We start from the raw sequence: 23,852 nt of genomic DNA, 5'->3' as shown, positions 1-23,852 counted from the left end.
GGTAAGTAGGCGCGCCGGTACAGAAGATGTTTGTTAAAAGGCGAGGAGGATTGACAATGAGGCCACTGAATTTCCCCACTGATCAAACAGAAATCAACGGAGCCCTCAGCAGCCATCTTTAAAAATCATCCGGAAGAAGAAAGATAAATGCAACGCCTCGCGTCTAGAATCCTCTAGAATACTCCTTCGTCCTGCCAACCGTTCACTCTTTACCCAACATCTCCGCCGCGAGTTCCTTCTCGTTACATACCGCGATAACGATTCCATTGTCCTTGTTCCAAAAAAAAAAAAAAATAAAAAAAAAATCGCGATGCAAACATTGCCAGAAAAAGTTAGCAAAAATGATAAGAGCGTCTGTCGAAAAGGTTCGGCAAAACCGTTGCCCGTAATCTTATCTCTGCCCCTGCCCACGTATCGGCTCTTTCCAAACGAGTGTATGCACGCGTGCAAGAGTACAGTCGAACGGACGAGCGTATTCCGCGCGGACACGCTCGCTTTTTCCCCGCGCACAGCCGGCGTTTCGGGTTCGCGTGCGCGCCTTTCCGCGTGTTTCCCCACGCACACTCGTAATCTGGATAGACGTGTGGGTCGATTGGTACACGGAGCTGGTTTAACTGTGAGCGTGGATTATTTTCGCATATGCCGTGGCGCACGCAATCTTAGAAGTGGTTCTCGCGTTGACAGGTTCCGAGCAAGTTTTCGCCGGCTTCCAGCGTCGATCGGCAGTGCTTTCGTATCGAACTGTTGTTCGAACAGTGGAATTGACGATCGAACGGAATCTTCGCGGAGGATCTATGCTCCTCAGACGGTTGAATCAATAATCCAGCACGGCGGGTGCAACGATCTACGATGCTTGGATAGCGAAATCGAGGATTTATGGTGCTTAGACAGCGGGAACGACGGTCTAACCTATCTTAGAAACGATCTATGGTGTTTCGACTCGACAATTCTATCTTGATCCTTCGAAGAAACAAATCAATCACGGATCCTTAAACAGACGCTAGGGAATTTGGAACGCGAAGGAATTCTTATGCAACGCGTCGTCGTACAGACGAGTAATCGTGTAAAAGGTGTAACCGAAAGGAAAACGCGAGTACTAATCGCGGAGAATTATGAATGATCTCGGTAACGAGGATATTCACGCGGTGCAGGGTGCTCGGCTGCTGGAAATAGCGTGCAATCCGTGCACGGAAACGCCGACAACTGGACAAATATACATGTTAGCCGCGTTGTTCGTCGCAACGTTCTACTCTATAGTTCAGTCGTGACGAACGGAGAACTCGGATCTCTTCTATGAAATAAAGAAGTTGCGAAGATCGCGAATAGTATACAAGAACAAGAATAATTTCGAAACACGCGATCGTTTCCGATCTTTCGCCAAGTCCACGGTGACAAAATCCAAAGTACACGCGAAACAAAGTATACCTATCCGTGCGTAATTATTTTCAACGAGATTCCGATCGCTCGGACGGTTGCTAGAGGATATTCGTGGTCATCGTGCGCGGGCATCGCGGAAAAGTGATAACGATGACGAACCTGGACGAGAATAAACGATAGAATGCGTGCTCGTAGTAGACGAGAAATCGTACGGGCTACGCGCGTACCTGACCGTTGAACATCGAGGATAGTCGTGTGAATTTTCAAACTATAACTCTCCATTGGAAACGAACCGTTCCCCTCGAGACTGTTCGCAATTCCGGCGACATTTTGCGATTCTCTACGATGACGGAAGTTATTCCGACCGCAACGGAGGAATGTAAAAGGATAGACGATAAAGTTAATCAGTGATGCTCGTAGGAAATCGTAAATACGATTGACGTCATCAAACAAAGCTTCGAGTTATCGTCGCTTTTTATATTCAACGATTCGATTGTTTCTTTCAAAATAGTCTTAAAAAAATTTATGAAATCTCCATATATCGTGCTCTGGAATTGTTACCATGGATTAGAGGTACAGAGTGTAAAGTGAAGCGGTATTATTTTCCAAGATTTTGTTTAATTGATGAATTCTTTCGTTTCGATTCGTCGATGAAATCGATGGGAAATTGGTGAGACGAAAGAGACACGGAAATCGAAATCGTGCAACGAAATGCTTATGATCGACAAAGGTTCTTTCACGAAAGGAACCAACGAGGAATTGGACGAGCATAGAACCACCAACGTTAACAGTATAGTGCCATTGAACGAGCTACTCGTTAATTCAACCGTTCCCGCGGCCACGGTTGCTGTAAAAGTGTGCGATGATTCCGCGGACGAAACCGGAAGATGCCAGGAGAAACAGAAACGGGGCATTCTCAGCAACTTCCAGAGAAGAACCTTCAGTAGGATCAGTTTCAAAGGGGAGACTGGTCCTTTATTGAGCAGGTGGAATTTTCTTTTATTTTTTTTCATTTTAGTTTCAGTTTATCGCCAGCCAACTTATGACACCTCGTTAATGATAGACCGGACTTGTAATTAGCTCAATTTTCTACGATAGATAGTAGTACTATAAAAACTCGAATATTTTCGAAACATTCGTAAACAATGTTGCTGCGTGTACGAAAGTCATGGTAGTTCCACCGAACGTATTTTCTTTCATTTATTCTTTGTAAGTATTTTACAATCTTTATGTTTGTTTCTTCGGAACGAAATTTGAAACAAACCATTTTGTGGTTTAGTACCTTTTTACACGTTTTGAAGCGAATGAATGATTTAAGTCAGGACCGGCCCTGAGATTTCGGGGCTCCGAAATGAATACCTCAAATAAAATTTATAAAATTAACATTAAAGATTGTATAACTAATTCGATTAATATTCAAGTAAAGATTTGCATTCTTAGACGCAAAATCGTGTCATGGGGGCCCTAGGCCCAGGGCCGGCCCTGATTTAAGTAAACGTTTATCTTTACCATTGAAAAACCCCGAGACAAGTGTATTATTAATAAAACAAGAATAATTGAAAATTGAATGAAAACGGTAGTGATCGAACGTTTCTCTTGAAATATGAAAGATTTCTCGGAAAGGCTACCGCGAGATGTTCTTGGAACACTTTATAACGGGAGAGACGTGATAATTTCGTGTAAGACGCCGCGAAATTTTCGTCGGCGCCGTCAAAAATACCCGCAAGATCGTAGTGAAAACTGGATCACAATACATGGCTCGCGACCCCGCGAAAATAGCGCCGGACCGTTCCCGTTTCCCTGCCACGATCGGCAGAAATCCTGCTTTCCACGACGAGAATAGAAGCGCCTAATTGCGGAAGACGCCTCGGTGGGAAGCAGGGATTCCCGACGCGACGCTGGGCGTCGCTCGATTTACGTGGGCGCGCGATAAAAATCCTGAATGTATCATCGGTAATCCTTTTTCCATTACCGGGCATACAATCTTAGAATCTTCAATTTTTATTCGAAAAACATTTCAAAATAGTTTGTTTTAAATGAAATTAAGATTTAAGTAAAGTTTGGATTTCAAACAATTTCGATCATCAATTTCCTTCCATAAATCGCTCGATTTCTAAACATTTTCTCCTCTAAAATGTAGATTTACATATCAGGTTATTATCATGATTCATCTTTTCCGTCTTGTACTTAAGTAAACAATAATGCATCTATAATGGGATCGAAGGATAACATTTAATATTTCCCTTCAGGATAATTTTAAAAGAAATGAAATTTTCTACAATCACACTATGCATTACGATTCATCGAACTCTGATTCATCCCCTGAAAATTGATCTCTGATGCAATTGGAACTTCGAAGAAGAAACGCTTCTATCGTAGTCGATGGATTCATCAATGGAAACGCAGCTTATCTCTCGATCGACGAATCCGAAATGATCGATGAATAAAAATTGCAGCGTACATCTGTTTCGAATATCGTTTCGTGTCATCGAGGCTCCATCTCTGGCGGATCAAAGGAATCTGTCCGATTAGCGAACGCTGCCAAGCTGGCGTGCAAAGACAAAAGGGAAATTCGTACGCCAAGGGTCGAAATTGGATCGTCTCAGTATCTGGCGAGCCTCGGTTCGCTAACGAACCATTAACGAGTACTTAATTAACAACCCCTTCGTATCTCGTACCGATCGCGACCGCCCTTTTCTCACCCTACGTCTAACCTTGAATTGTATTTTATTTTCTTCTTATTTCTCGATCATTTTCCTCGATGACGCGACGTTTTTATAAATAGTCCGCGAAGTGCGTAAATCAGTGGGTTTCGGCAGAAAATTTTCTTTCGTACTGCGAGAAGGAGAAAGGAAAGAAATGTCGAATCGAGGTGGTGCGGTGATAGTGATAAGTTAAAGGTTAGAGGAAGAAGTTTCGGTGGTACAGTGTGGATCGGATGTGATCCGTTTTGTGAACCGTCGGTAACGATCGCTGATAAACGGATGTGGTGCAAAAGACTGATATGGATTTTCCAGTGGCTCTGGACAGGCTGCGATATTTGGCTCTGACGATGCGTTCTTTATTCGTTCTGTCTTGAGAGCATCCGCTAGAACGGCGGCCTCGCTCGAGAAAGCTTAAACTTAGACGCCGAAATTCCGTTGCAGCTCGAACCGAAATACATGTGTCGAGTTCTAAACGATGTTCAAACGTCGAGCCATTGTTCATTTTCTTCTTTCTTTATTTTTTTTTCTTTGCTCTTGTTAAACAAGAAGTAGCTTAGAATAGATAGAGCGGGCTAAGATTAATTAGATTCCCCCCCGGAGGCATTTATTTTTATTATTCAATTTCGTTTCGTGACGAAAGAACGGTGATCGATCGTCGCTTCGGTGTTTACCGATCATGTGGTACAAGTGGTACGATAAATCGAAACTCGGACCGTCCCTTTCGAGTAACTATTGAATCGATACTGCGAGGGAATCGAAGTGAAGCGCTAGAAAATGGACGGTACCACGTCTAAAACACTTTCGCCGAGTTCTTCGGGATCCGGAAAGGTCCATTTCGGCGAAGGAATGGCGTTTTCCGGTTTAAGAAGGGCGCTCTCTCAAGTCTCGATGTTGGTCGTTAAGGCGACCACCTCTGGAGAAGCTGCTTGGAGGGAGGAATTGCAAAAGTATGAAAAAATTACCTTGCAAACACTTCCATGATGTAACACGATATCATTTAATTTAAATAAATAACACTGCGTTAACTTTAACAGTTATCAAAAATCTTCTTTCAATTAATTAAATGCGATAAAAAGAAATAATTTCCAATGCATCTCGTTCATTGTCTGTCGCAATAGATCTGCATCAAAATGAAAGTGTCTGAATCAGGAACGATTTCCAACAGTCGAGTTAACGCTCGTTTCATCAGGACGTTGGCATTCTTTGAACAACAATCTCTTCGAACGGTTTATATCATTAGGTTTATTGCGTCTAGTTATCATAATCGCAGCCACTTTCTCGTCTGCTCTAAATCGTTCCGTTTTAACGGACGCGTGGGTCGAGGAGCTTTCGAAACCTTCGTTGCAGAAGCGTGTTTCCTAATCGATCCTTCTATTTTTTAATCGTTCTTCCAGAGATTCATTTTTTATTCTTTCGCTCTATCATAGAATCTTCGTTGTTGAATCTTCCGATTAGAGAAGATTCGATTAGAGTACTCGTAATTTACAAGCCGAGCTGAACTCGCTTCGATTGTTCCGAGCCGAGTCGATCGCTTGAATTTGCCGAGCTACTCGAAATCGACGAACTGTTTGATATAAAAGCGAGCTACTCGAAAAAATCGAACTACTCGAATATTCGAGCCCTTGTGAAACTTCGATTTACGAGGGCTCGAATATTCGAGTAGTTCGATTTTTTCGAGTAGCTCGGCAAATTCAAACGATCGACTCGGCTCGACCGACCGATCATTGTTCGACTCGAAATTCGAGTACTCGAATAAATCGAGTACTCGCACACCTCTACTTCCGATCGAACATTGCGATTTTGTCTTGCGGCTTTTCCTGATTAAATTCAGCTGGATAAATAAAAGAAATAGGAAAATAAGTTCCCTCTAGCCGAGACGTTTCAAATCTTCCGAGTTACCGACGTTTCTCTGAACGCGCGTTTCCTTCTGACAGATAAGAACATCTTCCACGTCTCGAAACGACATCTTCCAGCCTCGTAAGCAACAGCTCGAACAGGTGTGGAAGTCTTAATCTATTTTCATCTTGGGTCAATATGTCAGGGTTGAACGATGCGAAAGCACACGAATTTAGAACGTCGTTTGCCAGGAGAACGAAACAAGCCAAACCGTTACCTTCTTCCATCAATATCCTAAGCTGTAATTGTTATTCTTTGAGAGAAACAACAAAGTTTCACTGATCCCCGTGTTCGATCACAGTTCGATACCATCAACCAAGGCTCTGATCAAGTTATTTTTATCGTTCGAAGAATCCCCAGAGAGGCAGAAGGAAAAAACAGTGGCAGTCCATTTCTTGAGGATCCATCCAGAAAATTGGCAAAAAGACATGTTCGAGGCGCTTCGTGCAGGTATACAGACAAAAGGTACACTGGTGGAATTAATTCTGGACAGTTTTCAATTTTTACTTCAATTTCGCGTTTCTTCAAATTATTTAATATAATAATCATTGTTTTCTAATTTTAGGGCGTCGCTTGTATAAAAGAAATTAGTAAAAAGACCATTTACAGCCATAATTTTAATATACAATAAAAATTACAATTTCAACAAATCAAAGGAGATATTCTTTCATCCTGTGATTGGCTATTTCACATCATGCGATTTTAAATAAAAATTTTCAAACATTTACAAACCAAATCATGTGAAAATATTATAGTATCAATTTAGTATAGCAGAATATACATTTTCTGCAAAAATATGAAATTTTCAAACATTTACAAACGAAATCATGTGAAAATATAAAGTCTAAACATTACAGATTACAGTGTCAATTTAGCATAGCAGAATTTTCTGCAGAAATATGAAATAAAGAATATTTTTATTCAAAGTGTCCAGAATAAATTCCACCAGTGTAATTCTACGAGCAAAGATAAATTGAAATTGTAGAATGAAATTCTATTCTACACTTTCAATTTATTTTTCTCCGCTATCAATGTTCATATTCTAGCTTACCCTGTATACTCGGAGGACATCTCTTTCGTCAGGATAATCGAACGAAACGAAAATATACGATACTGTTTTGCACCAGATAGATGCAGTGCGTTTCGTCGAAATCCCTCTGACGTCGAGAAATGAGAAAGAAAACTCGTATTTCCCAGAACAATTTCGTTCAGGTACGAGAAGTGGCAAGTTCAAAGTGAACAAGATCGCGGGTCATTCTCGTCGTAGTCTGCCAAGAAAACTTTACCGCCTTTGACACAGGAATCGTAATAATCCGTGACTGCGCAACACTGTCTGTAAACAGCCGGACTTGACTGTTCTAATCTCGATCTTGTCTAGCTTTACGAATTTTCGGTGTTCCTCATGGCCGAGTTTATTTCGGTACGAGTCGATCAGACGGGAACTCGTGTCTCGTCTGGCGAAACGTAACTGGAATCTTCAATCACACACGGAAACTCCAGTTAAACCCTAACGCACGTGATTATCTTTCATTATTCTTTAGAAAGATTTTCAAGAAAATGATGAACCGAAGTAAACCGAATGATTCTATAATTTTCAATTTTCAATATTTGTTAATTACCTTATTCTAATCAAAAAGATTCCATTTTTTCCAGCTACGTGATTATAAACCGAATGATTCTATAATTTTCAATTTTCAATATTTGTTAATTACCTTATTCTAATCAAAAAGATTCCATTTTTTCCAGCTACGTGATTATCTTTCATTCTTCTTTAGAAAGATTTTCAAGAAAATGATGAACCGAAGTAAACCGAATGATTCTATAATTTTCAATTTTCAATATTTGTTAATTACCTTCTTCTAATTGAAAAGATTCCACTTTTTCCAGCTACGTGATTATCTTTCATTATTCTTTAGAAAGATTTTCAAGGAAATGATGAACCGAAGTAAACCGAATGATTCTGTAATTTCCAATTTTCAATATTTGTTAATTACCTTCTTCTAATCGAAAAGATTCCGTTTTTTCCAGCTACGTGATTATAAACCGAATGATTCTATAATTTCCAATTTTCAATATTTGTTAATTACCTTCTTCCAATCGAAAAGATTCCATTATTTCCAGCTACCATTAAATGTTTCCAATCGTTTAAATTCCAAATGCAACAAGTAGTTTCCAATAGAGTTCACCCCATTCTTCTCCAAATCGAGCAATTTCTCCTCGAACGCCCACCGTTCGATAAAGAAAGTTCGAAGATCGCGTGGTATGTCACAAGGAAAAGTTTTCACACTGTATTTATATTCGAAATAGTCACAGGTTATCTGGAAACATTTCGCAAAATTCGTAAACTCCTTTGGACGAGATGGGTCAGTTTACGCCAGACTAAATTACGAGCTTTTTTACGAATTATTAAGGTCGATAGATTAGTACTAACAATTTGTTCAAACGTTTCTCTGTACTCTGCTGAAGTGACCCAGATAAAACAAGATTGATCAAATATTTGGATGAACCCAGTTTCTCGATACTTATTTTCATATTCAGGGAATTGAACTTTGCTGTTTGCTTTGGAAGATTATGGAAACCATCAGGAAAAGATTTCTCAGTTTTAAATTCTCTAAAAATTTCTTTAAATTATGAATTTTGAAAATTCCAAATGAACTTGGATGAATCAAGTTTCTCGATACTTATTTGCATATTCAGGGAATCGAACTTTGCTCTGTTTGCTTTGGAACATTATGGAAACCATCAGGAAAAGATTTCTCAGTTTTAAATTCTCTAAAAATTTCTTTAAATTATGAATTTTGAAAATTCTGAATGAACTTGGATAAATCAAATTTCTCGATACTTATTTGCATATTCAGGGAATCGAACTTTGCTCTGTTTGCTTTGGAACATTATGGAACCCATCATGTAAAGATTCTCAGTTTTAAATTTTCTAAATTATGAATTTTGTAAATTCTGAATGAACTTGGATGAATCAAATTTCTCGATACTTATTTGCATATTCAGGGAATCGAACTTTGCTCTGTTTGCTTTGGCAGATTATGGAAACCATCAGGAGAAATTCCTCAGTTTCAAATTGTCTAAATTCTGAATTTTGCAAGTTCCAAGGATTGAAAATGTTAAATTATTTTGTAAAAGGATTGCCACTGTTCAGAAGTGCAATTCATATTATTAAGTGTGAATTGTTGGTCGTAAAAGCTTTCATCAAAAGAGCTGCTCCTCGAAATTCTCATCGAACCGATCTTCAAATCGTGATTCACGTGGAAGGGGAAGACGATCATGTTCGTCTGTCGATTTTTTGGCGGATTGCCCTCGATCGGTCCCTATCCTGGCGCGAACGATATCATTTCGACGATAAATAACGTCCTTTGGCATTAAACTTCGTATATTTCCGAGCAGACGATACGACCGTTTTAAACGGCCTTTAGAGTAGCCGTGGGTGGCAAGCTGGTGTCTCGTTTTTCATTTACCTAGAAACGCAACTGTGTAACCATTTCTTTCGTCAAACCGTGAATAAATAAAATAATAACCAGTTGCACAAACGACCGTACACCTTTCACTACTCTCGGGACCATTAAATCAAAAATAATAAAAAATTATCCAAATAACAAAATTAATTCGAAAAAACGAAGATGGTATCGAATGAAAATAATAATTGATTTCCAATAGAGATGAAAATACACATTCTACGATGAACGACTGGATAGAAATCCCATTCAAACAAATAAGAAATTATTGATTCTTGATCCAATTTCAATTTTGTTATTACAATAACGATCATTGTTTTCAGATATCGCCAGACGAGGTTCAGTTCTCGAAGGATACGAAAGAGGGTGGTTTTCAAGCACGGCGATTGCAATGTCGTACAAGGAAATGTGGCGAAACGACGACGACGTTACCTTCAGGTAATTTTAAAGCATTTCTAAAATCGTACCCGTACGTTCGTCGAGCTCAACCGTTCAAGGCGATCGCGCAAGTATCTGGCAGTAAAAATGATCGTTTACCTTTTTACACGATCTCCTTCGGTCCAGTACAAGGAGACGAACTTCGCGTGTCCCGATCTATTTTGTGAATACGATTACTTGCCAAATTGCCGCACGCTTTGATGTAATCATCGTATTCAGATCCACTCGAAACCGTTTACTATAGAATAATACTAAAATTACCTTCCTTTCTCCTCTTTTTAACAAACACAAAGGCGCCAGGTTTCATTCTTCGATTTCTAATTTTGACCACCGACGACGTCAAAGTTTCAATGATTTTTCATTTTTTTTTTTTTTTTTTTCAGGACATTTTCACGACACTGGTGGACGCGCAATGGAGATGGACACTGTTGGTGTTCTCCATGAATTTTCTACTGTCCTGGCTTGGTTTCGCTCTGATATGGTGGCTGATCGCTTACAGCCACGGCGATCTAGATCCAGATAATTATACGAATCCGAATCTAACGTTCACACCGTGTATCGTCGACATTCGTGGATTCACCAGCTCGTTCCTATTCTCGATCGAGACACAGCACACGATCGGGTGACTAATCAAATATTTCCCCACGTATTATCAATTATCTTTGATCAGTGATTCGAACGAATTTCAGACGCTATTAATCAAACAGCCGCTTTTGGATGAAGTTTCCCTACCCTTCGATTATTTAACATTCACTTAAACTGTTCGTGAAGTAGAATGGGACTTGATATTAGGACAATTAACGAACGAGAAGAGTAAGAGAATAGAGAACGAATTGATGGAGATTTCTCGTCTTAGAAAATCGAGACAAGATATAAAACTATGCATGTTACCGAGCCTTGAACAGGAGGTATTCTGACAGAAAAAAAAAAAAAAAAAAACAAGTACTACACGTAATTCGAGTTTATCTCGGTTTAACGTACTTTCTAAAACCTATAATTAGTTCTCGATACGAGAACATTAACACGTTGACTGGAATCAAGAAAATGATCACGTGTAATGAAATATACTGTAATAACAGTTATTAAACGATAATTAAATTTGCATCAAAATTATTCAAATTGTTTCGTCAAATTCGTTCGCTAATTATCTCTGTTACAGTCGACTTGTTAAAATATTAAAATTAGGTACGTTTAATCGAGAAATAACGAGACACCTTGTCTCCTTCACTGATTCCCTACGATCTTCAATAAATCATTGAATTAGAAATGAATTATTCAAAAGGTACGTGTAAATCTTCGATATAAATTGAGAGTAACATTTCTATAGATAAGTGTCTTCTCAAGGAAATACTCAACCGAACGAACCATTTAACGAAGATTTAATTTTCTATCGTCATATCGACGAATAATTAGTGTCATTTTCGTAGGTACGGATCGAAGCATCCAACGGACGAGTGTCCAGAGGCGGTGTTCGTCATATGCATCCAATCGATGACCGGTGTGATTCTCCAGGCCTTTATGGTCGGTATAGTGTTCGCGAAATTGTCCCGACCGAAGAAGAGGACGCAGACGTTACTATTTTCGAGAAATGCCGTGATATGTCAGAGGGACGGTCAACCGTGTCTGATGTTTCGCGTCGGTGACATGAGAAAAAGTCACATCATCGAGGCTCATGTCAGAGCTCAGATGATCAAAAGGAAGGTGAGGTATACAAAGAAACAAAGCACGCTTCTTGATTCAATAAAGCAGAGGCGGGCCAACAAATAAAAATTTCACTTTGTGCAATATTTTCGTTAATATACCTTGAATGAATTCCTCAAATATCGATTCATCGTAAAAAAAATAAGTTTAATTATATTATTAAACATTTTAATTTAATTAGTAGAAGTATATCACCTTACCAAAAAATCTGAAAAAAATCGCCATTTTTCAGCAGTTTCTGACGTTTTTGATTTTTCACGGCTTCAGTTTTCAATCTAAAAATCTGAAAAAATTCTATAAAATGTGCCTCACGAATAGAAATGTCTCTGATTTTTCTCAGAATTTTCGAATGTCATTAAATAGAAGAAATTGGCCAAAAACTTCGCGATTACATTTTTACCCGTAACTACCCTTCCAGATGAGACACAGGGTTGAAACTTGGCACAGACTGTTTTTTTTTAAATCACCTATCGATTGGTTCATAGCAAGTCGAATTTGGTTTGGGGGCACTTTTGACCATCTTATCCGGCTAAAGTTATTTTAATCTGAAACACTTGCCATTTACGGTCTCTGTGTTTCTCTATAATTAGACGCTCGATGCATTCGTCTCTGACGAAGGATATCGATGAAAACGAATCGATAAACAAATAAGTGAATCAACCGTTGGAATTTTAGGTGACCAGGGAAGGAGAATTGTTGCCGTTTTTCCAGACGGAATTGAAAGTGGGCGGAGATGGCGAGGAGGATAAGATATTTTTTATTTGGCCAACCACCATTGTACACAAGATCGACGAACAGTCACCGCTTTATCACATATCAGCCAGTGATATGCTGCGAGAGCGATTCGAGATCGTGGTTATATTGGAAGGTAGAAGAATACATTTAAAATCACAGTGGGTGATCAAATTATTAGAGCGTATAAATTGATGATTTTACATAAAAATCATTCATTCTTAAATGAAAACCGAATTAAACAGAGTTTTTGTTATTTTTATATTCTCCGGACTTCAATCCCATCAGAAATAAAGCAATCAAAATGAATTGCTTAAAATGAATAAGTATTTTTTTGTATATTATTAGTGAAGGATTATTGATTAAAAGTTAATGTAAAAACCTTGAAATTGTAGCTCTATTTCTACACAAAAACGAGAAACCTATTTTTCATACCTTGTCTCTAATAATTTCATCACCCACTGTATATTATTCAAAGGAAAAGACAGAAATTTGAATAACTCTCTGATTCCAGGTGTGATCGAGTCGACAGGTATGACTACTCAGGCAAGAAGCTCCTACCTACCGTCCGAAATTCTATGGGGTCACAGATTCGAACACATAATTACTTTTAAAAAGGAGACCGGAGAGTACGAAGTGAATTACACTTTGTTTAATAACACGTACGAAGTTGATACACCGTTGTGTTCAGCGGCTGATCTGGATAAGATCAGAGCTATACAACGTGCGAAAGGAGGTACAGAAAACTTGCAACACTTTTTCAAATATTTAAATTACTAAAAGAGTGCAGGATCAATGGCGAAAATAAAAAGCGAATTCTATTTCATGAATAATTAACTCTATACCTCACTGTGCAAACCGAGTTAGCAATTTAATTTCCAATAAATTTAATATAATCGAACGACATAACATCCAAAGTATATATTTAGAACTTTCTGTATAATTTTCATAATTTTCCAATTAATACTCGTTTTCTTTATAACAAAAAATCAAATGGTTGCTTTGAAAAAAAAAAAAAATAAAATAAACGAGGAACCAGATTCCTGCAGTCTTTTATCGAGCTGGGTTATTTTTGCTGCATCTTCTATCGGATTAGCATATTCAGATTCTCGTTACGATTTCAGAACGTATGAGCACCAGTGGATTCGCTCATTATCGCGACGCGTCCAGCAGTTCTTTGACCACCGGATCCGGTTCCAGCTTGGCATCGTCAACCGGCGGGCTACACATGAACATCCCTATGGCGCCATTGACTCCGATCCCGGTCATGATCACCGGTCCTGACGGTTCTCTGAGACGCGAGAGTATGCAAAGCGGTCAAACCGAGGCGAAACAGCCGGTATTTTATACCCAGAACGAGGTACATATTTTCAATACTTGACGATTTTCCAATTATTTTTAAAAAATCATTTTTATTCCCTCGCAGTTCCTGGACAACGAGTCCCATCCAATCGGCTACATTCCGGAGGACTCCACGGGTCAGGAAGATTACAACCGAGTACTGGAGGACATTAACGCGACGTTGAGGAAAAATCGCGTACACGGCAAGGAAGAGAAACGACTGCACAGGGAACCATCGAGGTGTACGTTAGATTCAAGGAAAAGCGAATCTAGATCTAACGTGGATATTATAAGAAGATCCAGTTCGAGGACGACTATAGATCAAATTCCAGGGCTTAATAATCCTCTTCCCCCAAAATCACCCTCTCGACAGCATTTAGACCCCAGGTAGAAAAAAAATTGCTGGAATGTTGAATTACCACGTTGAATGCCACTAATCAGGGCCGGCCCTGAGATTTCGGGAATCCGAAGCGAGCTCCGAAAAATGACTTAATTAACTAATTTAGTCTTCTTGCATTCTTAGACGCAAAATCGTCTTAAGGGGGCCCTGGACCTTGAGGCCCAGGGCCGGCCTTACCGGTGGGACGTATTGAAGCTCTAATTACTAAAAATAGAAGTAATTAATTTTCAAGTTTTAAGCTTTCTATTTGCCATTTACCATAACAATATTACTTAAAATAATGTTTCTCTATTTTCTTTTAATTATTCAGGCATGTGTAATTTGCGGTGGCGTTCAACAATGCAAATTAAGCTCCTTTTACAAGAATATACTCATTCCTTGAATTTTATTTCTCTAGGCACACAAAGTTCGCTGAATCAGGAGAAGCGTACCGCGAGCCTCCGCCTCATCCTCACCCTTCCTCAAGGAGATCGAGTTTAGGCGAGAATCAGAAATCGAAGGAGATGCACAAGAAGACTACTTTCATCGTCGGCGACGACGAGCACGTTATAAACGTGGAACCGACGATCGCGAAGGGATACCTGCCTCGACACGAAGCGTTGGACTCCGATTCATCGAAGACGAATCATCATCCCCGGCACAGAGGCCCTCAGGAACAAGTTTAGGTGAGCTACGATTCGCATCTTATACCAAATAAAGATCCTTGGAAAGTATAATCGTTCCGTTTCGCTATCGACGAGCCCGCAGATCGAAGACTTAAGGATTCCCGCTAGGCAAATTGCCTTCGTCGGATCAATTACTCCGCAGGCGATTTGCAACGATCGAGCCCTCTTAAAACAACTCGACTTCACCGTAGAAGTGGTCTTCTAAATTGTTCTAACTGGGACACAAAGACGTCATGCCGTGTAGTTTTCATGCATATGCGCCGTTGGCTCAAGTTTGTCTAACTACTCTGCATCCGGTTCGTTTCTGACGATCAGAGTATCTCTTTCGTTTCCCCGTTTTGCATTTGTTCCAATTTCTCAATGACGGAATAGGAAGCTGGCTAAAGACCCAGGGGGAGGGTTGAAGATTATAGAAATATTCAAATAACAAAAATAACAAGTTTCTGTTTACTTTTTTTGGGGAAACTTCCGAAAGGCCCCATCACCCCAGGACAACCAAACTTCGGATTTATAGTAATTGAGGGACGAGAAATCGAATGAGACCATTTCCAAAACTGGCAAATAAACCGTTCTCGAAAATGACTACCCTAACCTAGGTTAGGGTTAGGGTTAGGTTAGTCATTTTCCGTGGAAATGCGTTCTTATCAAGATAATAGGGGGTTTCCGCACTTTTAAAATACCCCGTATATCTCGAGAACGGTTTATTTGCCAGTTCTGAAAATGGTCTCATTCGATTTCTCGTCCCTGAATTACTATAAATCGGAAGTTTGGTTGTCCTGGGGTGATGGGGCCTTTCGGAAGTATACCTCTTTTTTTTTCAAATGCAAAATTTGTCGAGGATGGACACTTGGAAATAAAAGACTTTTTTATTCGATTTTCAGGGGGAAGAAAATGAAATTTTTCTCCTCCATGTAGTAGTACAGATAACGACCCAACACGTACAGAGAAGACGTTCTATAAATAACTCGGTGTATGTTGAATTTAGAACGACATTATCAACTATAACGCTTCGATTCATAGCCCGAGGCTGTGTCATCGTTTTAATCGAGCCACTGCCAGTTCACTTTACACGCGATAGATAACGAGATCCTGATGTGCAACGGGTCGCGAGACTCGGCTGAAACTAGAATTACATCTATTTTTAATAATTAGCCGAAAACAAATAGCAGGGCCGGCCCTGGACCTAGGCAGACTAGGCGGTTGCCTAATAAATTTAATATATTTCCACTGCAAAGGGTTTATCTTGAAATATCTAAAATATTTTCAACGATGATCGGTACGAGCCTCGTTTCGAACTATGTCGCGGGATGATGTTAAACGGGTGCGGAAATCGTCAGTTAAATGACACGACAGAACGATCTTAATGGCGATAAGGCAAAAGGAATTATCCCTTTCATTCAATTTAAGTCGGCGATGCACGATTCGGAACGGGAACAACACACTGTTTCGTCAGGGTATTCCAGATCGTTGCGTGATGCAACGCGCGATGGTTGAAGGGCAGATGGATGAGTAGAGGATTAAGTGGATATCCAGAGAGCCGTAGGTTAGTTAGACGACACGACAGGATGAGTTTAGTGGCGGGAAGTGCCCTCGTTATCACGCCAGTCAATTGTTTAATCTCGGCCTAGGCCTCTTCCCTCTTCGCTACCCGCTTCTTTCCTCGTGCCTTTTCATCCACACGCGACGGCACATGACACCGCGCGAAACACGGTAAAACGGCTATCAAGTTACTCGAGCACGTAGAGATTTCGCGCGAGTAACACACGGACGAGCCGTGTTCTTGCTTACAGGCTACATTTCACCTGTTTCGACGAGCAGCCTCGCGAAACGAACAACTCGGATGCTCCGGGAGGATCAAGGGATCCGCTAAAGCCGAAGAATTTAACCCTCTTAACCCTTTAATCGTTAGGAAAGAGTTGGCAGTTTCAAAGTTGAAATAATATCGAAAAATGGAAAAATTGCTAATTAGAAATTTCATTGTTAAATGAAAATGAACTTATTTTCTCGGGAGTTAATTTCTTCTCGGATCAATGGCGTCAACGACCTTTATTACGTCAAGTCAACCGGGTGTAATTGCACGTCTCGATTCTTCTGTCCCTCCTCGCAATCGCGTTATCGCGAATCTCTCCGTTTCTTATTCAAAACAGCTATTGTCTGGACGACAATGAGCACCGTCTAGAATGACAGCCGACACACACGGGGAAAGAAAAAAGAGCGAAGCAGTATCACCTTGCAACACGAATTGCGACATCCTCCTTCGGGATTGTCCTCGGTCTGATATGCTGATTATACGCGACAACTATCTTGCGTAGAACGATTCGCGTGCTTCCTCTATTCGCGCCTAACGCGATTTTCTTACGAATTCCTGCTTCGGATGTAAATTAGCGATTTCAGTTTGATTTGGAAAAATTAGCAAGGAAAGAAATGAGGAAAAACTTGCGAAGGAAGTAGAAAATGCAGTTTTAAAAATAGAAGAAGTAAGATAAATTCAAGTAGCGAAGATGAGAATGGGTTCGACTTTCCCGCGATAAAATCACCGTCGTTTCACTGAACGCGAGAAAAAGAGTAATTGTTTGAAAAACAATTTTATTACACGCTTGTTTACCTCATTTTCACGGCAATCATGACTAAGATAGCTCGAAGGTCGTCACACTTTTAAAAGCGAGACGACTTACGTGTTACCACAGTCCTGTATACGCATAATTCACGCTTTTTCAACGGAAATTTCATCCTGACATTTCGAAGAAACAAACAACCATTCAAACAGGTTCATGAACGATAATTAACGAGATGAACGCTTGCAATTACCACTGACTTAACGACGGATGAACGTATGAAAAATTGCATTTTTTACGCTTTCTGCGTTAGTGAATCAGACGCTCGAGGAATTCTAATACGTCAACTTTCCGATTAACCCTTGGATTAATTGGATTAATTGAATTAACCCTTGGATGCGGCGCCCCGCGATGGCGGACCATGAAGAAAGCCCCAATTTTAATTAAATTTTGTATTCTAAAATTTTCAACACATTATCTAATACATCAACTTTCCAATTAACCCTTGGATTAATTGGATTAACCCTTGGATTTGGCGCCCCGCGACGGCGGACCATGAAGAAAGCCCCAATTTTAATTAAATTTTGTATTCTAAAATTTTCAACACATTATCTAATACATCAACTTTCCAATTAACCCTTGGATTAATTGGATTAACCCTTGGATTTGGCGTCCCGCGACGGCGGACCATGAAGAAAGCCCCAATTTTAATTTAATTTCGTATTTCGAGAGACGATTCTAAAATTCTCAACACATTATCTAATACGTCAACTTTCCAATTAACCCTTGGATTAATTGGATTAACCCTTCGCGCCCCGCGACGGCGGACCATGAAGAAAGCCCCAATTTTAATTCAATTTTGTATTTCAATAGATGATTCTAAAATTCTCAACACATTAACATAACATAACACGAAACATCATAATGATTTAAATACAAGAATTCCCTCGAAGAAACGACAGGTGTATAATTAAAAATATTTTTAGACAACAACGGTATCAGACGACTGATCTAAAAGTCTCGAGATTAATTATACCCACGTCCAAGGTTTCCAACGTTCAACTATAAAATCTGAAAAATTCATTAAGAAAAGAGGAAAAATTTCGTTGATCCAAGGGAAAAGGAGGATGGTCAGTTGTCAAAGTACCGATGGTGTTCGTCGAAACGTCACGGTCGTGCCCTCCGGCCTCGTTGACGTAATTGGTTATTATCACGGCGAAGTGTGTCCCCTATTAGTGGATACCAGTGTACACAGTGTGCCCTGTTAGTGCGCATTAGCGTGTACACCGTGCATACAAGCTGCGAACGCACGTGCTCTGCTCGCGAAACGATCTAACGATCAACGAAAAATCAGCTCAACGATCAAGTTCTAACTGTTCTCCAATGGAATAATGGATGGGAACGCTGGTAGATATACTGCTCCAGCCCATCGAAATTTATTCACAAATTATTCGTTTAACCTAGTAAAAATATAATTATAATTGCAAAATTGTCTAACGATAAACATACTTGATCGAGAAACAGTTTCAGGGTGATAGAAAATGAGAAAGTTGAAATATTCTAAGCAAAGAAACAGCTGACAGGTGTTGATGAATTAATACACCTTGAACATCGTGGCAGAACACGCATAATAAGATAACGGCGTCCTCTAAAGAACCTAATTTCCATATCGCCAAAAATTCAGCCTCTGACAGCCTGGCACTCGACGTTCTTCTATGAATCTCATAAAATATGCATAACATCCATATGTGAATGTTGTTTTCGAATAATGATATCATAAATTCTCGTAAACCTGTCAAGGTTCGCGAGACTCGCCACTGAATAGATAGCTCTCCACCGTTCAAAGTGATCAATTTACGGGAAAATTTGATTTGCCTATAAATCAAGTCCAGCGCGATCCAACGATTTATTTTTCAAGAAATTTTACCATAAATTTTTAACGCTGTTATAAAACAACCCTGAAAGTCTAATCCTCTAAATCTTCTATTTCTTAAAAAAGGAAAAGAATTTTATTTTGTGATAAATTGTACACGTATTTCCTGAGATCGTTTAATGGCTTAGGTGGCCAACATAGATCGCCAATGTTGCATATTTTATAACAACTTCCTAGAATCAGAAATCGTTTCATAATAACAATAATCTCGTGAAGTCATCCGAAGCGTCACGATTTTCGCTTCCAAAGGTGAATATCTTAAAAAAATTTAGCACGCGTGAAACTTTCATACGAATAAATGAAATAAAATTCGTAGCACGACCGTGATTTCTAAAAATCCATCGCCGGAGGTGAACGAACACCTGCGATTCCGTGTAAACAAACGATCGAAAATTCTCGAGGCGGTGGATTCGTCGAATACGAGCAAAAAGATTGAAAGATACATCGGGTATGTTCAGCAACAGGTTCGCGATCGTGTGTGTACGTGACGCGTTGCTGAGGATCCTCGATCTCGTTGAAGAGGTAGGAGGAAAAGGCTAAGTATGAGAGAAAGGAGAAGGGATAAAGACGGGCGAGGAAGGCTCGTTGACGTCACTGGACAAGCTCGCTGCTTGGTACGCTGGTTGCCAACGCGATCGCAGTTTCACGAGGCTTCCACGTCGACCTCGTATCTCTACGCCTTTTTTTTCCAGCATTTCTATCGAAAAAATCCGGTTACCCTAGTGCGAAAAAATCACGCGGAGAATTCTCCGTTGTCCCGAGAAAAGTGTGGCGGGAAATTCGTAATTCGAAAATAGAAAAAAAAAAAGAACGCCAGCGGTACCGAACGACATCTGTGGAGGCAAGGTGCACCACGTGGCGAACAGTGTCAATGACTCGTGTTCGAAACTCGATCGCAAAAGGTGTCGATTTCCCGCGTCTCCGCTCTGATTATCGCTCGGAATCTCGCGGATATCGGTAAGGGAATATCTGTTCGAGGTGACAGTGGATATAGAGAGGCGTTTCCGATGGAATCGAGCGGCGATCGTTGGCATCGCTGTGCCGTCTGAAAGGTAAACGCCGGTGACGTGAGAGAATGCGTTAATTGATCGGCGGAACAGTTCACGTGATCCGTTAGATGATGATCGGTGATTAATGGCGGGCGGGACGCGAATTTTCCGACATCCGATCGCGTGTCGACCTCGTTTTCTATGAAATCGTTGTGTTTCTTTTTTTAATCGAAATGGAAGAACAGTTTGCAATTTGTAAATGGAAACTTCTGATACAGCATTCGAAGAACTGAGCCGAGCCAACCTAACCCGAGACGGTTTGATAGGCTCACGTGCAGATTTCTGCGTTCTCCCTACCGGAAACGTCCCTCTTCTGTCTGGATCCCTATGCAACGATCACAATTAAACCCGCAATTATAACAATGGAAGTACCGCGATGTTTATCGATAAACGTCATTTCATTCGCGAAGGAATAAGAAAACCGATTGGCCATTAAAATAGGTAAACAAGAACACTCGAATTGCAGGTGAATTTATTTCTAAGAGTCTTGTTAAATTGTAGGAAAAATATTTTAAACGAGCCACGTTTAACTGCATTTTATTCCAACGTGTTAATTAATAAAACATTTAATTGATGGTCTGTGTAGAGGCTGATAATTTTGATAAGATCTATCGTGCAGTGATTTGATCGATCAACGATTCGGTAATTTCTTTATCCAAATCGAGGGGAATGTTCTTTGATGAAAATCGAAAATTATCTCTAACGACGTCATAATTATAAAGTGAAATCATTTTTATTTTCTACGTATCGAAATACCGACACGTTTCCTGAGCGTTGGATTAAACGCCTTAAATCCACATATGAATATTATCCAAAATTAGTCACCAGCAGAATTTGTAAATTTCTTAGAAATCTAAATGATTTGATAAAACCTCACCTTACAGAGGTGACGCAATAAGAATAACTGTATCGCGTGTGTGACACATATGCATAAATATTCGGAATTAAAATTTTTTCTTCAAATTCCTTTCTCTGTATCATTTTTCTCGAGCTCGATTATTTATCTGTACTACTGAAATGTATCCCTGATACGTTTAAACGCGTTGATTAAAAGATAAGTTTGCACCATGTCGTGTAATTGTACAAAATGTACCGTCAATCATAAAGGTCTTTGTACACCGTTTAAAATAGAATACCTTATTCAAAATTGTACCAATTGACTTGAGGCTTTTCGAGAAGCTATAAAAATTAATTACTTTTGCTGTTTTAAGAAATTACAGTTCGTCGAAATCGTGAAAAAAAATAATGAAAGGTAATTTTTCGATTTTTTTATATGAGTCACATTCTTAAGTGAAAAGTGGCGATTTTCGGAAATTTTAATTACTTGCAACTTTTAATTGCATTGACCAATATCGATGAAATTTTCAGCATACACATAACTTATTTGAATCTACGAAAGACATATTTTATCCTTCACTATTTTTTTTCACGATTTCGACAAACTAATTTTTTAAAATAGCAAAAATACATATTTTAGTGAATTAATTTTTATACCTTCTCCAAAAGCCTCAAATCATTTTTTAAACAGTGTACGAAGAGTTTCGTGATCGACTGTACGAAGATAATTCGAGGAGCAAAGGGCTCGTGTTTCGCATCCGACGAAATTCACGAATAATCGACCGGCGAGCGGTGTTTCGCGTTTCGCACACGTGCCATGCTGGTTCGCGCGTATGTGGCACCGTGTCTGCATTATCCCCGCCATAAGAGGTAAACGCCATGGCATCCGTTGGCCACGATCTCGTGCTACCAACGCGAATCTGAAACAGTTGCGAGTCCGACGCGCTTACGTGCGCTACTCCAGCTGGAAAACGCGGGAAACGTTCGAACCCCGAACGAGACCAGTCTGATCAGTGAGAATTTCATTTATTTTCATTCTACCTTATACCACTGCCACGTACAAATTAAAATTCAAAAATTTCCTCAAGCTTTGCATCGATTTTAAAAAATTAGAATTTAAAAAAATTTAAGTCTATTCTTTTTTGCTCGAGATTAATTTAAATTCTTTCAGTTTATTAAAATTTCATTAACGTCTACTGTACTGTGAATGTTTTTATTCTACCGAAGGAATGTTACTCGTTGATAAGGAAATTGTATTCTTAATTAATCATTTATGCAGACTTGTCTGTGTTTTAACGAAGAAACGTGTTGTTTGCCTCGAATAACGGTTGGAACTTTCACTTTTACCCTATAATAGAATCGTTTTCTCCAAATCTACTTCGTTCTCGTATACAAACTTGTCGAGTTCCTATTTTCGACAAATTTTTACACGGCCACGCGCGATAAGGACGTATTTGTGAAAAGAAACATCAGTGAATCACGTACTGGGGAGTATAATTTATGCCAGCGAGTCAGATAAGCGGTATTTGAACAGAGTTTACGTTCTCGTGTTTGTCAAGATATCTGCAACAAGTGTGTTTCGTCGTTCGCCGGCTGACAGTTCTTTAGATTGTTCGAGACGATAAATTTGAGAAAGGCGCGAATAAATAAAAACCGTAGGAAGATCCTTTTCTATCGAATCGCGTTACGTATCGTTACTCGATGATTCAGAGATTACGATTCAGTTGTAATCAATCGAATCGAGCGAATAATTACATAATAACTCTTTGATCGCCCAATCTATCGAACCGTCATTTTTCCAAGTACGTTTCGCCCATTTTTTTCCTCCGCGTTATTCTTCATTTTTCTTCTTAACCGTGAAGCAATCAACGCGTAATCGCACAGTCATTAACGCTTCGATTCTCGAACGTTCAGGTATCTTTAATTACAAAAATTAAATTTTGTATCTACAGCGAACGTTTTCATTAAAAAAGGAAATATTTTCAGTTATCACCGACACAACTGGTTCGAACGTAGAAATAAAGATAACGTTGACGTATTTCCGGTTAATAAAATCAGCATCGATCTCGTGTCATTAATTCATCAATGATTCATTCCGTGAAGCTAATTTCCTAAACATCATTCAGAGACTATCCCTTCTCGATATCGAATAAAAACCGGAAATCGTCTCCCTGATACCCCAATCGACACGCGTGTTTCCGTTCGTCGTCGTGACGTAAATTCATCGGCATTTATCACCCTTCCCCGTTCATTCCATAAACCAGTGCTTCCCAACTTTTTTTACCAATCAGCAATTTCCTTTTATAATAATTTAAACTTTTCACCCTCTAAGGTGACTAAGGGGTGGCTATTACAAAAATCTATAAATTTTGAATTTTCTCTATAAAATAATTAATTAAAAATAACAGAGTCGATCCTTTTGCTATTAGAAATATTTTGCAACTCCTTCGCCAGGTTGGAAATCCGGGTATCAAACGATTCTCCCTCGAATAATTTAATCTGACTCGTGGCAGAAATAAATGAAAGAAATAGTTGATTAACGGTGAGATCGATTGTTCGTCTTAGGGACGAGGAATGGTGGGATTCCAGGAACGGAAGGACGGTGCGAATGCCGTAGGAAAGTGAGAGGGAAACGAAGGAACGATGGCAGCAGAAAACAGAACTTTGCTCTTCGTGGCCGACAGCCGTGAGTCATCGTCGCGTGGTCACTTCCAGCGACTTCATTCATCCTCGATGATGATACAAGAAGAGATCAT

General features: G+C 39.6%; 1 protein-coding gene across 5 annotated transcripts; it reads left to right on the top strand.

The window, feature by feature from the left end:
• Positions 1-471: 471 nt before the first annotated feature.
• LOC114877250 (inward rectifier potassium channel 2-like) lies at positions 472-23,820 on the top strand. 5 transcript variants are annotated; one of them, XM_029189577.2, is made up of 11 exons: positions 472-2,363; positions 6,330-6,428; positions 9,769-9,883; positions 10,267-10,505; positions 11,311-11,584; positions 12,260-12,452; positions 12,831-13,052; positions 13,441-13,676; positions 13,743-14,044; positions 14,455-14,722; positions 23,662-23,820. In XM_029189577.2, exons 1-10 carry the CDS (start codon positions 2,089-2,091, stop codon positions 14,720-14,722), a joined length of 2,223 nt encoding a protein of 740 aa, XP_029045410.1. In that variant the 5' UTR covers positions 472-2,088; the 3' UTR covers positions 23,662-23,820. The 5 variants fall into 5 exon arrangements, with proteins under 5 accessions (XP_029045410.1, XP_029045411.1, XP_029045414.1 ...); XM_029189581.2 differs by lacking the exon at positions 472-2,363 and adding an exon at positions 2,531-2,586; XM_029189579.2 differs by lacking the exon at positions 472-2,363 and adding an exon at positions 3,935-5,029.
• Positions 23,821-23,852: the final 32 nt, after the last annotated feature.

Source organism: Osmia bicornis, chromosome 10, assembly GCF_907164935.1.
Source record: "Osmia bicornis bicornis chromosome 10, iOsmBic2.1, whole genome shotgun sequence".
NCBI lineage: Eukaryota > Metazoa > Arthropoda > Insecta > Hymenoptera > Megachilidae > Osmia > Osmia bicornis.
Note: the sequence above shows the minus strand (reverse complement) of the source record. Positions and strands in the feature narration are given on the sequence as shown.